This window comes from Chelmon rostratus, chromosome 1 (assembly GCF_017976325.1).
Source record: "Chelmon rostratus isolate fCheRos1 chromosome 1, fCheRos1.pri, whole genome shotgun sequence".
Classification (NCBI taxonomy): domain Eukaryota; kingdom Metazoa; phylum Chordata; class Actinopteri; order Chaetodontiformes; family Chaetodontidae; genus Chelmon; species Chelmon rostratus.
Window position 1 is genome coordinate 14907688 of NC_055658.1, and position 16514 is coordinate 14924201.

The 16514-nt window shown below is 43.4% G+C and overlaps 1 protein-coding gene across 2 annotated transcripts in view; it reads right to left on the reverse strand.

The window, feature by feature from the left end:
• Positions 1–16514, reverse strand: part of pde3b (phosphodiesterase 3B) — a 44586-nt gene that overhangs the window by 3069 nt on the left and 25003 nt on the right. Inside the window, exons 2-15 of one of the 2 annotated variants that reach the window (XM_041936821.1) lie at positions 10654–10704; positions 9563–9811; positions 9069–9220; positions 7038–7138; positions 6696–6927; positions 6501–6592; positions 5940–6100; positions 5622–5756; positions 5053–5164; positions 4740–4853; positions 3360–3559; positions 1317–1520; positions 965–1126; positions 38–296 (exon numbers count right to left, since the gene is read on the reverse strand). In XM_041936821.1, coding sequence (XP_041792755.1) covers positions 38–296; positions 965–1126; positions 1317–1520; positions 3360–3559; positions 4740–4853; positions 5053–5164; positions 5622–5756; positions 5940–6100; positions 6501–6592; positions 6696–6927; positions 7038–7138; positions 9069–9220; positions 9563–9811; positions 10654–10704 — 2224 coding nt within the window. Of the gene's footprint in view, positions 1–37; positions 297–964; positions 1127–1316; positions 1521–3359; positions 3560–4739; positions 4854–5052; positions 5165–5621; positions 5757–5939; positions 6104–6500; positions 6593–6695; positions 6928–7037; positions 7139–9068; positions 9221–9562; positions 9812–10653; positions 10705–16514 lie in introns of both variants that reach the window. The other variant, XM_041936813.1, reaches the window with a different exon arrangement.

A 16514-nucleotide genomic window follows, 5' to 3' on the forward strand; every position in this document is an offset into this window, starting at 1 on the left:
GTAAATCCTGAGCGCTCAGGAGCCGCCGGTGCCTTACTTGGTGCCAGCTCGTCGTCTAGCTCATCATCCTCATCCTCATCTTCATCTGTGTCTGTGTCCACCTGACCCTCCTCGTCGTCTTCATCTGATCCTTCTTCGTTAATCCAGTGGCCGGGCAGAAGGCCGGCAGCATCGTACGAGCTACAAAGTGGTCCCACAATATGAGTGATGAAGGACTCCTGTAGCTTTGCCAGCTGTGGGGAGGAGCGGTCCATGAAGGGGCTGATGGGTAATCCCAGCCTCGCCTCCTCATCTCCCTGCAGATGAAGAACAAAGATAACACTTAAAAATGTCTTGATAAGCCTTGACACAGGAGTTGAACTACAAGACAGTGACGGGGAGGCAGAACTATTGCTGCTACTTTCTACCTGTTTTTGACAAGAGGAAACAAGAAACATAATTTAACGGTCATTCCATTAACATAAACGCACAGTCTGTAACTTCTGCCACTCAAGGTCTCTCAGTCAAAACAATGAAAACAAAAGATGCAGTTTGATGACCACATGAAGTAGCGTGGGCTCATGGGAGTTGTTGTCTTCATTGTTAAACAACCACCGCTGCGGATGAAAATCTATGTGATGTGGCTGAGGCAGGAATGTTGATGGATGAGGTGATGTATTAAAGCTTTTTTTCATGTTATGTTTCGTCACATTTGCGGTCTTCCTTCCTCACTCGGACTCTGAATCTGGTGTTTTCTGTGTCGCCAGTGGAGGCGACCAAATGACCATTAGCTTAAAATAAAATCAGAGATTTCTCCTGGTTTGAACATTGTTGAAAACATTTGGGCTCAAGTCTAGTTGTTTACAGGCGTGGAAATGTTAGTTATTGTGCGTTTAAGTCCATTTTAGAAAATGCCACATAAAGATAGAATTAAATGGTCTGTGTTAATTGAATGCCCTCTGCAGCATTAGCATGCAGCCTGTACCTGCTCATAAAACTCATTAACGATGCCCTCTGTCCACTTGAGGTGCAGGTCACGGACTTTGGCCGGTCCATTGATATCTGCCAGCTTGATACACACTTGGCACACCAGCAGTCTGTCATTCTCATTGGTCCAATCAATACCTGGACTGTTCACATCATTCACCTGTTAACAAACAAAGATGGATAGATCTTATTAAAACTGGTCAACAGACTTACGTTGAATACTGCTCAACTAAATCGTAACACAGCATCTTCCTAATGATTAAATCAATATTTTGACAGACATTGAAGGATCAATAATTATTCATCTATCATGTAACTCAGCAATCTGTTAAGATTTCTTCATCTCAGACCTTAGCATTGAACTCAGCCAGGAAGTCAAAGTGCTTCTTGAGGTCTGTGGCCAGTATAGCCTCGATGACAAGGAAGCGAAAACGCTTGAACTCCACGTGATCCAGGTTGACCAGGAAGTTGAACTCTGGCCGGGACAGGTAGAGGCTCCAGGCAGACGCAGCATGGTGGTTCTCCAGCACTGACCTGTCATTGTACAGCACCGCCTGCACCGCACAGGAGGGAAAAGCCAAGTGGTGAGAGAGGCTAAAGATGGCACGCTAAGAAGATTCCTACAAATGTCAGGAATAAATGTGCTTACATAATATGTCTGCATATGTGTTACACAATTTGTAATGGGTTCAAAAATAGCAAGCACTCAATAAGTGAGATAAAAAGGACATGAGGGTATTTGGTTATGAAAGTAGAAATGTAACAGGCTCAGGCTCAAGTATAGCTGAAGGGAGAAGCGGGTTAAAAGCAGTGACAGGGACATTAGATACCACGAAAGGCTTAAAAGATCCTTTTAACAGATGTGGTGGTTGTCCAAATCATTAGTAATCAATAGGTTCAGGGTTCCCTCTCAATTCTTTTAACCCACCCTCCTGAGACTCAGACGAAACCCAGACAGTGTGAGTGCTATCACTGGACATGTTGTAACAATACAATATTTAAACTGGGGCATGCGGTTAACCTCTTCACCCCTCATTTACATAACTGACCACAATGAGAGAGCACAATTGGCTTAAGTGACCATGTGGTGTGGCGTAAATCTTATACAGAATATCACTTGATTGAGTTTGTCGAGAGAACTTTACTTTCTTGTTTGTATGAATCATGAAACCTAAAAGGCTGCTGGCGTTTTTGAGTGACACTGAGCAAAGCTTGGCTTAGCATTATGAGGCTTTGAAGCACGTTAAGGAAAAGTCATGTAAGGAAAATGAAAATGTTGACTGTGAAGTTAAAGATTAACTGTAAAACCGGAGACTCAGTGTTTCTGTAGGATACTAACACATGAGGACAAAGCAGCACTTCCAGTGAACTGGTTTTAGTTCCACAAATGCAACGTGAGCCACCTGAAGTCAGACCGAGGTGAAAAAATGCGAAATGATTCAAAGAAAAAGCATAGAACATGCAGGCGGCCGGTTCTGTGCAACTGCCGATGATTGCATGATCACTGATGACTGTTTGTGCTGGTTTCTGTGGAAATTCAGAACCCAGCAGGGGCCACTCAGACTGTCACTACTGCGGAGACACAGCCATGCAGTTTTGTGTTTGTACACAGGGCTCGTCTCGGGGCCAAGACGTCACTCGTGATATTTGCACTTGGTCTGTTGGTCTTGAGAGGACAAATATTCCTGTTAGGTGGCACGTTGCAAACACTGACCCTCACCGTGGAGTGGATAACTTATGAAAGTACACACAAAGGGCTGAATACTGCTGATACTGCAGAATCCAAAATGTTCGATTATTTCATTATCATCCATAGAGGACGCTGTTTGTTCCATTCTTACTGTTCTGTGGAAAGCTTGGGCAACACTAGGGCAAGCACACGTGTGTGTGTAACGCATAGGTATACGAGAAACGTGCTTGTGTTCAAACTGGTGGACGGTTTTAAATATTACTCATGAAAACTCATGTAGTTCAGTTTAGCATGGAGGTGGCCATCTTGAAAAGCAAACTTGACATCCAACACTGAGACATCAAGTCCAGGATTGTTCATGTGCACACAAAGTCCGGGACCAACGTTCGTGGTGTCATCAGCTTACTGAGCATGTGTGCTGACTGGGTTACTGTTAGGGGCCATCTACACAGTGTGCGATTGTGAGGGGGGAGGTGACGCTCACGCCTTCAGTCACGTATGCACTGTTTATATTTATACTACATATCTTCTGACACAGCTTTCAACATTTGTGGTGAAATGTCACTTTGCACAAACCCATATTTTGAACATCCGGTCCGTTGTTTCTATAAACATGAGTGTGTTTGTGTGTCCCGGTGAGCCAAAATATGCTTGAGCATTCAATCTACAACACTTTTAAATAGCAATAAATGCTGCAGGTTACCTGAGGTGCATTAGTGGCTACTAGAAAGGCATTTGTGCGACCGGGGTGGTCATAGTCGTGCATCGCAGCTGCTACATAAAGGGCCATGAGCTCCAGGGCGGGTATGTTCCAGGCCAGGCAGCCGTAGCTGTCATCTGAAATAGAGGAGCTTTTGGAGGAGGCGTAGGATATCCTGCCTGGAGAGATCCCACTGTCTGAATCTGGAACATGACGACAAGTGAGATGGATGTCAGTGAATGTCACGGTGATGAGAAATCAGGTCTAGACCTACGCTGTCATTGCAAGATCAGGTTAGAATTGTAGCGTTTCCACAATCAACCTTAACGCTTGAGCAGTTTAGGCAGAAATTGGGTTGAACGCAAAATGAATATGGCCACACACACACACACACACACACACACACACACCCCTGTCTCTCTGTCCCCTCTTATCAAATGACAGCTGTTCTGCAGCCTCAGTGGGAAGACGTCACTGAATAAGCCTCAGGTAATTTTTAATGACGTTAAAGTATCATCAGCAGAGACGAGCCTGGGAATCTCTGCATTTTAAACCAAACCATCTGTGTTCTGTCGAGTAAAAGCCAAATCTAATAAAAGAAGGAACTACTGGAAGCCACAAACAAAATCAGTCGAAAGTTTTTGATGTCGGTGTACTTGTGACATCAGAGGATGGTTCAAGGTTTGTGAAACAAGCAGTGCTCCATCAGAGTCTCTGTGCACACTTTAAAATACACTTTCAGAAGTCTCTCCTAATCTTTTTTTTGTGATCAATTTTTTTATTGCCATTTAAACACACTTAAATAGGGGTGGGGCTACAAATCAATAGATCACAACTAAAGTAGATGAGTATATAATGACAAGTGTCCGGGCATTAATCTGGACAAAACTCACCAACAACCAATAAATACATGAATCAAGTTCAGCTAATCAAAAACTTTATTTATGAGATTATTTTGTGAAAGATTGTGTAAAATAGATTGCAGATATAATTCCTTATCAACACACACTCACTCGTCTCATAATCCACCTCCTCCCATAAAATGATCAATACGATTGCAAACCAAAACGTCTTTAACTATGAAGACTATACTTTCCATGCAATCCACATTTTGACACTTTTCATATTTATTCTTTATAAATTATGGATGATCAGAGAAGTCCATTCAGTTACTGTGTGTGGGCTCTCATGCTTAAATGTGAGCTAAGGCTGAATGGTAAAAGTGCCTCAGACTGCTCAAACTGTGTAACACCGGCTATTAACACCACAGATTAAATGATGCAATCATGCTTTAAGCCTAAAGTGACGGCCGTGTGTGCGGATTATAACCTGTGTTCTGCAAACTGTGACGACCACCTACGACTAATGAGTTTATAAGCCCACCTGTATCACTTCCTGTCACATGCTCACTGTGAATCTGCTGGAACCCGGGGATTGGTCGAGTGGTCAGGTACCAGACAGCATGGAGCACATCAGTAGCGTGGACCCGGTTATGATCTGCGTGTTTGTAAACATAACAGTGGAATTAGTCACCATGTACGCCAGCAATAATTTGAAATATTAGATCATTTGTGGCAAAGTAAAACTGCATCTTTGCTGAGCTACCCAGCAGCTACTGAACTCATCCAATAATACACATGAACATCCTGGGGAAAAAAAAACAAAAAACCTGAATACTGCACAGCGTAACACTCACAGGGAATGTCCCTGTAGCCATTTTCCAGAGCACAGAAGTATGTCATGAACTCTCTCACAGGGATCTTGAAAATTTCAAACAGACACGTATCCTGGAAAAGGGTGTATGTCACCTGTGGAAACACAAGCCAGCTTTACTGAAACACCGAGCACAACACGAGACAAGCAGCACCGTCACTGATGTCGAGCGGAGCATTAAAATGGCTTCATCATTATGCATCAACAAGAAATATATTTACATTTGCATTGCTGTACATCGGTGGCTTGACGCTTATCTAGAACAGGTCTGTTGTGGGGGCATCTAGGAAACTGTAAAGCTGCTAAGGAGCTGATTTGATTGGCCATTATCTAAGTCTCCACCTGTGGGCTGTTTTCATTCTACTGACAGTAGATTTTTCCAGATCCTTTAAAGTTTTCACATAGCCAGACATGGGCATATTAAAGGCTGTACTGATCATCATATCCCACTTAATACAACTGTTTGCTTCTCTTAAGAGATTTATCCGGAGTGGACAGACCAACACACACTGCTGCAGTTACAGAAGATGATTGGTTGCTGATTGTACTAACATAGCTGAGTATCCTTCCGGTCTTCCCTCCTGTTTTGTCCACCAGGTCAAAGATCTGGAAGTTCCAGGTGTTCATCCTCTCCATGACAGCCTCATGCTCCTCCAGCATAGGATCTAGTTTGAACTCCTGCTCACCCTGGAGACGATCACAACATGGAGAACAATGAGTTCTGACACATAGACTACACTAAACAAAGAATATCCGTAAGATGGTGCAAAGTAACCCCATGTCCAGGTGGTGGATGGAATGGAATCCCTACATGCGTAATCATTGGAAGCCAGTCGAGATAAAAATATGAACTAAATGTCTGAAATGCACCTCTGATTCCTGAGTCTGCTGGTCTGCGCTCGGGCTCTTCTCCTTCTCCTCCTCGTCCTGCCCCTGGTTTCCTGCAACGTCCAGCCTCCCGTCGCCGGACACATCCACCTCCACGCTTTCCTCCCTGATCAGAGGCTCTCCTGTGTAGTCCAGCCCTTCACCTGCTGCACGCAGAAGAACACAGTGACTGGACAGTCAGGGGTATTTATGGATACATGTACACCTGCATGTAAAATTGCTGTCTAATATGGTGCATATTGATTGTAGATAACAACAGAGAAATCGAAGCAAATTTTCAATGTAAAAGGCCAGCTATTCAACAAAAATACATTTAATTTTAAGTTTATTAATACAGTCCTTATTTGGAATATAACAGCCAACGAGGCAAGGGTGTGCGTGTGTGCATCAACCTGCATTTTTGTTGGAGTCCAGCAGAGGGCAGCATCAACCCCCAAACAGCTGTTTCTCTTTCAATCCCCAGCACAATAGCACTGATCAAGATTGACTGTCACCACTTTTCCATGACACTCTGAACTGTGCATTAAAGGTAAGTGTATGTACCTGAGCGCCTGCGTTGAGCCTCACTGCTAAATGGTTGGTGAGACTCCCCTGTCTCGCCACTGGAAACTCCCTTGAGCATCTGACGACCACAGCTACAACAGACAGACACAACAATCATAGATAAGACCAGTTGCAGTGTTGTTATAACTGCTAACATAAAAGACACAGTAGCCACTTCAGTACTGCAGGTCTCACCTGGTGCACACAGGGAAGTTGGAGCTACGGAAGGCCTGCTGGAAATCAGGTGAGCTGAGGGCATAGCCCAAGGGCTTGTGCAGGTTCAGATTCACACTCGGCTTTGTCAGGAAGTCAGCTGTGTCTGGGAACTCCACAGGTGGTCGAGTGACGAGGGACGATGAAGACCCTGTGCCTACCGCGAGAGGACCGTGGCTTGGTGAGGTGACTGGGCTCAGGCTCGGAGATGTGCCTAAGAGGATAAAGGGAGTATGGGAGCAGAGAGAGGCATGAGACTCAGTCAAATCATGAGCAATTAATCATAATGTAGTGTTTTTGGGAAATCTTACAGATAAGTCTCACCTGCTCTCCTGGGTCCTGCATGGTAGGTGAGGGTAACAGAGGAAGACCTCTGCTTGGGAATGGTGAGCAGATTTGCATTGGGCCCATTAGACAGACCTGGGCTGGAGCACAAAACACAGAAATTCAACACCGGCCCCAAACAGATCTTTCTTAGAATACTTTTTGTACAGATGCAACAATTCCAGAAAAGTTGGGATACTGTGTAAAACATGAATAAACACAGGATGCAATTATTTGCATACAAACTGTGTTCAAACAAGTGTTCTCGGGCCCACGTAGTAACATCCTTTATACAATCATGTGTTCACAAAGTGGTGACCCTCGTTCCATCCTCACTTGTGAACGACTGAGCCTTTCCAGGATGCTCCTTTCATACCCAATCATGATGCTATCACCTGTTACCAATCAGCCTGTTTATCTGTGGAATGATCCAAACAGGTGTTTTTGGAGCGTTCCACAACTTTCCCAGTCTGTTGTTGCTCCTGTTCCAACATCAAATTTAGATTAAGAAGATATTTACCAAAATCAATGAAGCTGATGTGGTGAAACATTAAATATATTGATTCTGAGTTGTCTTTAATTGGGTATATGTCAAAAGCGATTAGCAGATGATCACAATCTGTTTTATTTATTAACTTTGTTGGAGTCACGGTTGTATAAGGAATACTCTTAAGCTGTCTCACTATCACATGATTTGCCTCATCTTGTGCAGAGCTCTACAGTACAAGGCCACACAATCCCTGACAAGTCAGTCATCACACACGTCAATAACACAGATGATCTCTAACAAAGAGGCTCATCAGCCAACAGAGCTAATCACCTACTGCCATCCTGTGGACACATATAGAAACTACACCCCAGCATCCTCAGCAAGTTTGCTGCTAAAGTAAATTGAGCGCTCTGTAAGCTGATTTCTTTTCGATGCATGTAAATGGATTATAATGGATTAATGAATGCTATTATAATCCATTAAAACTCTTTGATCGAAATGCAGACCAGTTGCTTTGTTTTTACCCAGAGAAGAGATGACTCTATGACACGTTAACAACTCCTTCTGCTTTTGGTTTCTGTGCACAAGCTGAAACTCACACAGGACTCACAGGTACATTCCGATGTCTGCATAAACACAACGAAAGGAAGTGATGGAGCGACACAACTTCTCCCGACCTTTGCCCAGTTTGTGGATGATACGAATGCAGGATTTGTGCATCAGCTACAGCAACTTTGTGCTTTCCAGTCTCACCCAAACGGCATCAAATCAACAAAGGCAGCAGACCAAACCTGCAAGCTGCTGTTTTTGTTCACGATTTTTAAATATGAAAGTTACCTCCTCACAGTGCGGACAGTGACTAAAGTACTAAAGATAAGAGAGTGGCATGTTTACAAAAGGGTAGAATAACTTTGCTTTTTATGATCATTTATTGTATCAAATCAGACAGACAATGTTTTCCGCTCTGGCTATAAAAGTAGCACCGAAACAGAGGACACATGAGGCGACTTGATGAGTAGAAAATCTTTGTTTAGACTTGGTGATAAGACGCCATGGCTGTGATATACTGCAGCGTGATGTGGGTGTGTGGTGAGACGAGGAGGGATGTAAAAGAATAGAAGCAAAGGTAAACTGGAGGGAACAATATTATTATATAAACAAATCTCCATTCAAAACCAAGTGTGATCCACGTTTCACACCTGGTCTTCTCAATAAAACTGTATTATACACAGTTGACCTGGTTTCCTGTGCAGTGTACTATTTCTATTACTATTTTCATAATGAAGACGATTCTTTGCTTTTTTAGAACTCACTAAGGCCCATTCATACCTTTTTTCAGACTAACCAAAAAAACCATGACTGTGCAGGTGCTGCTGGGCCCCCTGAGGAAGCCCATAGCTGGAGTACAGTCACATTATTCAGATCCTGCAAGAACAGCCATTAATCTGAATCAAAACCGGGCAGATTCAGGGTAAAGTGTGGCATGTGCCTGTGTGTGTGTGTTTCTGGAAAGTGGTGAAGTGTACAGCTTGTGTTCGCACCTGGTCAAGTTGAGGTCAGGGTGGGGTCTCTTGCCATTGTTGCGTTCCCAGCGGGAAGAGGCGGAGTCGAGAGGAGGGAGAGCGGAGCACGAAGAGGAGGTGGAGCTCCGCCTGGGCTGAGGGGTGGGGAGGCTGTTTCTGCTGCTCAAACCCTGATGGAGAGAGGAAGTCTTTCCAGTAAAGATGAATGTTTTATACACAAAGTGAATATGCTGGTTGTGTTCCACAAATACAAAAAAGCTACGAGCAGCTGTGATGTAAGGCCGCGTTCAGACTGGCAACAGCACAGCGTCATACAAACGCAGCCTCACTCATTCACTTCAACGAGGCCAGAAGGCTCCTCCACTAAGACACAGGGTCACATGGTCAGAACGTTTAAAGTTACTCAACTGAGCATGATGAAACGTCATGTTGAAAGACAACATATCATCCATCCAATCAAACGTGTGAATGGTGTCGCTCTGGGATACCACACTACTGCAGCTTGTGCCCACCTTAATGGTTTTCCTGTCGCTCCTCTCCGTGCAGTCCTCCACCTCGTCGCAGGGGTAGAACCCTGGGAAGGGGGTGAAGGGGTTGACCTTGGGCCGGCACGAGCCTGAAAATGTGCCCATGAGGCTGGAGATGCTGCGCAGAGCTGAGATGGTGTGCGGCGAAAGAGACGAGTCCATCAGCAGGTCCGACACCAGGTTCCTGGCCTCGTTGATGACCGAAAGATCCACGCCGTTGCCGCTCACCGCACCCTGCCATGTGCACACAAAGGCACTGTCAGAGCGCTGCTTCAGTCTGACTGCTGTTATATGGACGACAGCCACGAACTTAAGAGGCTGTTTGGGCTAGTGGTATTATTACAGGAACACCAGGTACACAGTGCTGACGAAGATCCCCCAGCTCTCTCTTGTGTTTATCATCATTTCTTTTGGGAATGCCATTATATGCATATTAGTAGCATATTGGCTCCTTATTAGTCATTATAAAGCCCTTATTACTGCATTATTTTAGGGGTTAGGGTTATTAAGGGTTAGCATGCTCTTAAGGAGCTAGTTAATGGTGAATATGTGAACCTTCATATAAAGTGGAACCCTAACTTCCTCTCACACCTCATCCCTCGAGCCTCTTTCGCAACAGAAACAGGATAAAGCTACTGTCTAAAGTGAGATCCAATAAATTGTACGAGAAGTGTAGCACAGAATAGGTGTGCTTCTTGCTTCTTTGAGGGCAGGTTCATGAGGGGAATGTTCTGGCTGGCTTGACCCCATCTAACAGGAACAAATAGTGGTTTTTGGTCAGTGGGAGCTAAATTCTTTGACAGATTACACAAATTGTTCAAACAAGACAAAGAATGTCTGAGTAAGATAAAATGTGGCATGACAATGATTTCAAGGTCACTGTAGGCCAGCTTTTACACAATGCGTATTTTACCTAAGCAAAAATATCACCAAAGGTGGCTTTTTGGCAGCGTCTGCTGGAGACCACTCTATCTGCAAAGACCTGCATTATCTGTGTGTTACCTGAATGAATGAAAGAACCATGTACAGACTTTAAACTCCAAACGCATGTGAGCTGAAAGAAACACAGTACTGACCTGATACTGTGGTTTGTACCAGTGTTTCAGATCCCAGTCCCACAAGATCATCTGAAAAACAGAAGAGAGACACATCAGCTGTCAGCCAGACCTCATCACTGCATGCGTGTCTGTGCATAACGGAGGATATGAAATGCATTTTACATGGAGAGAGCACGGGCTATGACCTATGCTCCACTTTCAGCCCACTGTCTTATGACCTTTCAATGAGGGTACTGGCAGGTCAGCAACTAGCTGCTTACTGCTAGTCTATTCTGCCTGTTATCTAAACACACGGTGTAGTAACAGTTTACATTAAGGATTTCCTGCACCGCATGATGCACTTTCTACTCCAGGTATGCGCACACACGCTGCCCCTGCAACAGCAGACCGAGGCCCGTCACTGAAAGCAAAAGAAGAAAAGCAAACCACTAAAACCACCACGGCGCGTCTACAATGGAGCTGTGAGATCTTATCTGGCTCCAACTACGTCAATCGGCAGCATTTCTACGCTATCTGTTGGTAACCAAACAGGAGCTCTCACACGTTGCAGCAGTGCGGAGTCAAAGTTGCTTTAGGTTGTGTAACGCTAAGTTGCTGGACCTGAAATAACCTAATCCTCGAGCTCGAGTGTGAATACAAAACAAAAATTAATCACTTACTATTTTGCACTGATTTTCTCAAAATAATATTTACATTTTTCAGTGCACACTGAAGCACTGAAATCTATAACTTTAGACTGCGAAAAACATAAAGCCTATCATTATTTTTTATGATTATAATTTTATTCTTATTTCTGATAAACTTTACAAAGTAACATTGATTTTCAGTGTACATTCAGGTTGTAATGGGGAGAAATACAGCAGTTTAAAAAGCTACCATGCTGTGTCACCCCACACCACAAGGGGGAGAGACACAGAGGATAAAGGCCCGTTTGAGAAGCTCGTCCACAACCTCAACCGAACATGAAAACACACACCCTCATACTGTGTGTCCTTCTTTTTCAGCCACGGATTGTCGTCACATTTTCGGGAATAATCAAAGACCACGTTCCAAAATGTGGAAAGATTTCACACTGCATTAATCATTTGGTCACATTCACCAATGTCGACAACTTCAAAAAGACAATACGATATCATTTATTTAGTAAAATAAACTCACTTTAAATTAGAATTTACATTTACAATTTCAATGGCAATTTTCAAGAGCTTGAAGGTCAGGTTGTTAATCTAAAAAGAAAAATATTACAGCAACACATTAAAATGGAAAAACTATTCTTTTACGCTGTTTATTTCCCATCTTCCTGTAACAGTACTGTTTGATTCTATACGTACATGCTTCTGCATGTAATACATACAGTACAGGAAAGCTATAACTACAGGTTGTTTAATAGATCAGTGGCTCCATCCCAGCTCCTCTAATCAGTAAGCGTTTCATTGATCAAAGTGGGATGTTGGGTGTTTGTCATCAGCATCTGTACAATGCTGCCAAACATTTAATATGGCAAATAAGCCCTGCCATGGCAACCCGACATAGAGGCCAGCAAACAATGCTCCATACACCATGGCAACGGGATGGCGGGAGACGGCAGGAGGACAGAGTTGTTGGCCTTCTGCTTGTTTACGGAGAGACACAGACGGGCTGAAACGGAGAGGGAGACGGGTAAAAGCTGAAGGGGAGGATGCCATTAAGGAGAAGGTGGAGAGTAAAGGACAGAGAACTACAGGCAGAGATAAAAACACAGCATACAATGTGCACGAGGCCTTCATTAAACTCACCCTAAGCATCGTGTTTTGTTGACAATTCCATTTTTTACTGACCTGCTCGATCACACATGCAGCACGCACCCAGAGACACATTCAAAAGTCTTAAGTGTGTCACACAGTATAACATTACATTATGCTCTTAACCTCCGTGTGATCTGGGCACCAAACGCACTAAAACATGGACGTCCCCTCCGACTCTCACAGGGTACAGAAAAAGGAAAAGCTGGCTAAATGGCCGCTACCACCGCCATTGAAGCACGTGCCAGGCGACAACGTATTTACAGCGAGGGCCTTCTGCAAGTGATGAGATTAAAATCTTTCAATGAGCAGGAGATATTTTGTTTGGTGATGTTATGAAAACATGTGCGCATGAGGGCAGACGCAGAGACACACAACTCGGCTGCTGATACTGAAAGACACCTGTGCACATGCAGACACACACGCACACATGCACGCAGATGCGGACACACCGCGAAACACTTTGCATTGTTTCTCACCTCTGAGACTTTTAGGTGTTATTTCGAAACAAAGTACGCTGAGGTACAAGTACTTTGCACTTTCGGTATTTAAATATGTACACATATTTACGCTTCTACTCAACTATACTGAAAACTACTGTCGTTTCTAATCCATTAAATGTATGTGTGATAGCTTTAGTCGCTGAGATTTGACATATGAGTCATGTGTCTTAAATTCATAACGACCCAACAGTATATAAAGTAGTTAAAATATCATTAAATTGCTACTTAATCTCATCATAATAAATAATTCTTCTTGATCCTAATTTTACTTTAATAAAATACTGAATGCATGACTTTTACTTGTAATGGTGTATTCATATGCTACTTTTACTTTCACCATTTTCTTTAAGGTAAGGGATGCTGACACAGGCAGAAAATATACATGATATGATGGAAATGTAAATCACACTATAAACCCAAACTGCTATTTAAAATGAGGACTGTAAATAGCCTGAAAATGTGGGGACATTTTTGAAACAGCTAATTTACATAGAGAATATGGGGACATGTCGGCAACAACGTCAGATTGCTCACCTTCAAGATTCAAGATTCCTTTATTGTCATTGAGCATGGCATGTCAATGAAATTTGCATTGCAACCTGTTAAATACTTTCACTACTACTCATATTATTTTACTCCTTTTCATCGAGGCTTGCTCTGAATACACACAGGCACAGATCAAACTTGCTTGTCTTGTACAACTGGCCACATCCAGTGCGTCTGGCCATTCTGTGCAACACTGTGCGCGCACCTACATGTGCATGTGTATGACGGTAATTTATGGTGCAGGTATTTCCAAAATGTAAATAGCTGTGCTATATTTATGCACAGCTGCAAGATCACGGAGATACAAAACAAACAGGAAGAAAACAGACACAATGCAACGTGCAGTTAAAGGCACAAGGAAAATATAGTACACATAAAAATAACACTTCACACACACACAGTTATTTAACATGAGACAAGTCGTAAATATTTCCTAACAGGACTCAATAAACCCGTGCGAGCTATTAGATGGCCGGTTTGTTACACCTGCGTGTCATATTAGCTCGGCTATGAGGTGCTAGAACTGATAAAAACATGCTAATAAGAGTGTGAGGGGACAGAGAAAAGGTATCAATGGCAGGCAGGCAGGGCATTTGTATGGAGAGGAGCAGTGAACTGCTGACGTCAGTCCGCGCGCGCGCACACACACACACACACACACAGCGTCAGCAGCCCTCTGCACATGCACACGCTGATAATGAGGACAGGGCTCTGGCTGTCAAGACACGCACAGGAAGAAAAGATGATACAGAGAGAGGAAGAGAAAGTATGGGCTGGCTCGAATCTTTTAAGCCTGTTCAGGAAAGAGAGGGAACCCGATGAGAGGCCTGTAGAGTGTGTGTGTGAGAGAGAGAGAGAGAGAGAGAGAGAGAGAGAGAGAGAGAGAGAGAGAGAGAGAGAGAGAGAGAGAGAGAGAGGGAGTGTATGTGTCCTACTGGTGGCACATAGCTTGAAGTGTGAGGGTATGGCTGGGGCTGCAGCACAGTGCCAAAACTCGGGCAGTGTGAGCTGATGGGAGGCCAGCAGCTGAGGCGACTGAAGGAAGGAGCAGACTGGGATTAAAAAAACGTCTCTGAACTTTTGACCCGCACTGACTCACTACCAAAATGAATCCTACACCCAAACGCACATAAAACAGACCCACATTATCAAATATACTAGACATTTTCTTTTACCGACAACACGCATTTTTTGTTAATATTTATATTTTATAGGTATATGTAACAATCTAAACTGTTTTAAGGATCTGGACTCAAACAGAAATCATTAAACGTTGCACAACTGTTTATGCTAAACTCTTTCCAGGGTTGCACATTTCAGAACTTATCACTGGTGATAACATCATGTTTGGTACGACGATTAATACATTTACCTAGCAGGTTGCCTCAGATAAACATACAATGGTTATGAAGAAAGAAAACAAGTGCGACAGTGAACTTACATTAAACCCATATCACAGATGAGGAAGTTACTGACAGCCAAGGTCAAACAACTTAAATTACACGGAAGTGGTTAAGGTATCTTTATAGTGACAAGACGACTTTCACTGAGACGCTCTGCAAAACAGACCAACTGAAAACAAAACTAAAAGGTGCGACATCAGTGACGGACAGAGAGTGTGACATCCTGGGCCAGCGTTTGTTTGGAAGCACGAAAGCAGTGAGCAGCATGCTAAAAGCTGTGCTGCTTTAACATTCGGCAGCATTACTGGAGCTCAGCAATAGCAACACAAAACTGTGTCCCGTGTTTATGGCCAATACCCACTATGAAATAAAGCTTAATACGCAACAAGGACATGTGACGACTTATTTCTAGCCACATTTTTGGCATGATATCACTGAGCAAAATGGACCCAGAAGAACTATTACAGTGCTAGACTCCCAGGAAGACATTTTTAATTTGTTAAGTTTTCAGAGTTTCTCAAGATTTTAAGATTTAAATACAACCCTGGTTCAAAAAGATTTGGGATGTTGTGGAAAACATAAATAAGACAGAATGTGATCGTTTGCTAATCTGCTTTTATTTACATACAGCATCCCAACTTTTAAGGACTCAGGGTTACAATATGAAAATATCTATCTTACATTGCAAATTTAAATTGATCAGTTTGTTGTTGTTGTATTCTTTGTCTACATCTTGCAGCCACATTGACAGTTTTTTTGTTTTTTTGCAAACTTCTGTTTCATATCAGAGAAATACTTAAAGGATAACTTTCGTTTTTTACAACCTGGACCTTATTTGTAGCATTTAATACGACCATTTACTCACCCAGACAACTTTGGTGGCATTTGGAGTCGTTTTGAAGAAATTAGCCCCAGAGGAGCGGCACGTATATCCATATAATGCGAGTACTCGGGGCATCAATGCGCAGCCTCTATATAACGCATAATCTGCAGCAACTCGAAACTCGCGGCGGTCTGCAGAGTTAGCCGTGTTGTGGCTGGTTGCTCGCAGTGCCCGGCGTTCGGAAATGACGCAAGATGTTGATAACATGCCACCACGGGCTCAGAGGGGAATAGCGCCATCATATCATAACAAAATATTGGAATATGAACGAGATCGCCGCAGTTAACACGTAGCTTGCATAACAGCAACACTGCATGAGGTACACCATCATGCTGATAGATTTTCTAATTGAAACATCATTAATTGCTCTATATGTGACCAAAAAAAATCCTAATGACAGCACAACGCCATCTGTCACTCCTTGGGATGGTTCAAAGAGCAAACTGAAGTTGGTAGATGACAAAAGTATGAGGTGACTAGGCAGCGGGCGGTGAAAGTTGGGAAGAGATACAGCACTTCCTCCCCGTGCAACCAGCCAGACAATCTACAGGACCAAAGACTTGTAAAAATCTTTTTGCATCTGTGTTGCTTGGCTCACCACCAGCCCGCAGGTCAGCAGGCCCAACAGGAAAACTCACGGTACTCCAGATGGCTGGCCCGCCAATGGCTGTCACCAGTGTTGTCAGGGCAACCTGGCAGGACCATGGAAAATTCTTTGACTAGGGAAAGGAGCTCGTGCAAAATGTCATCCCTCTCTTTCACA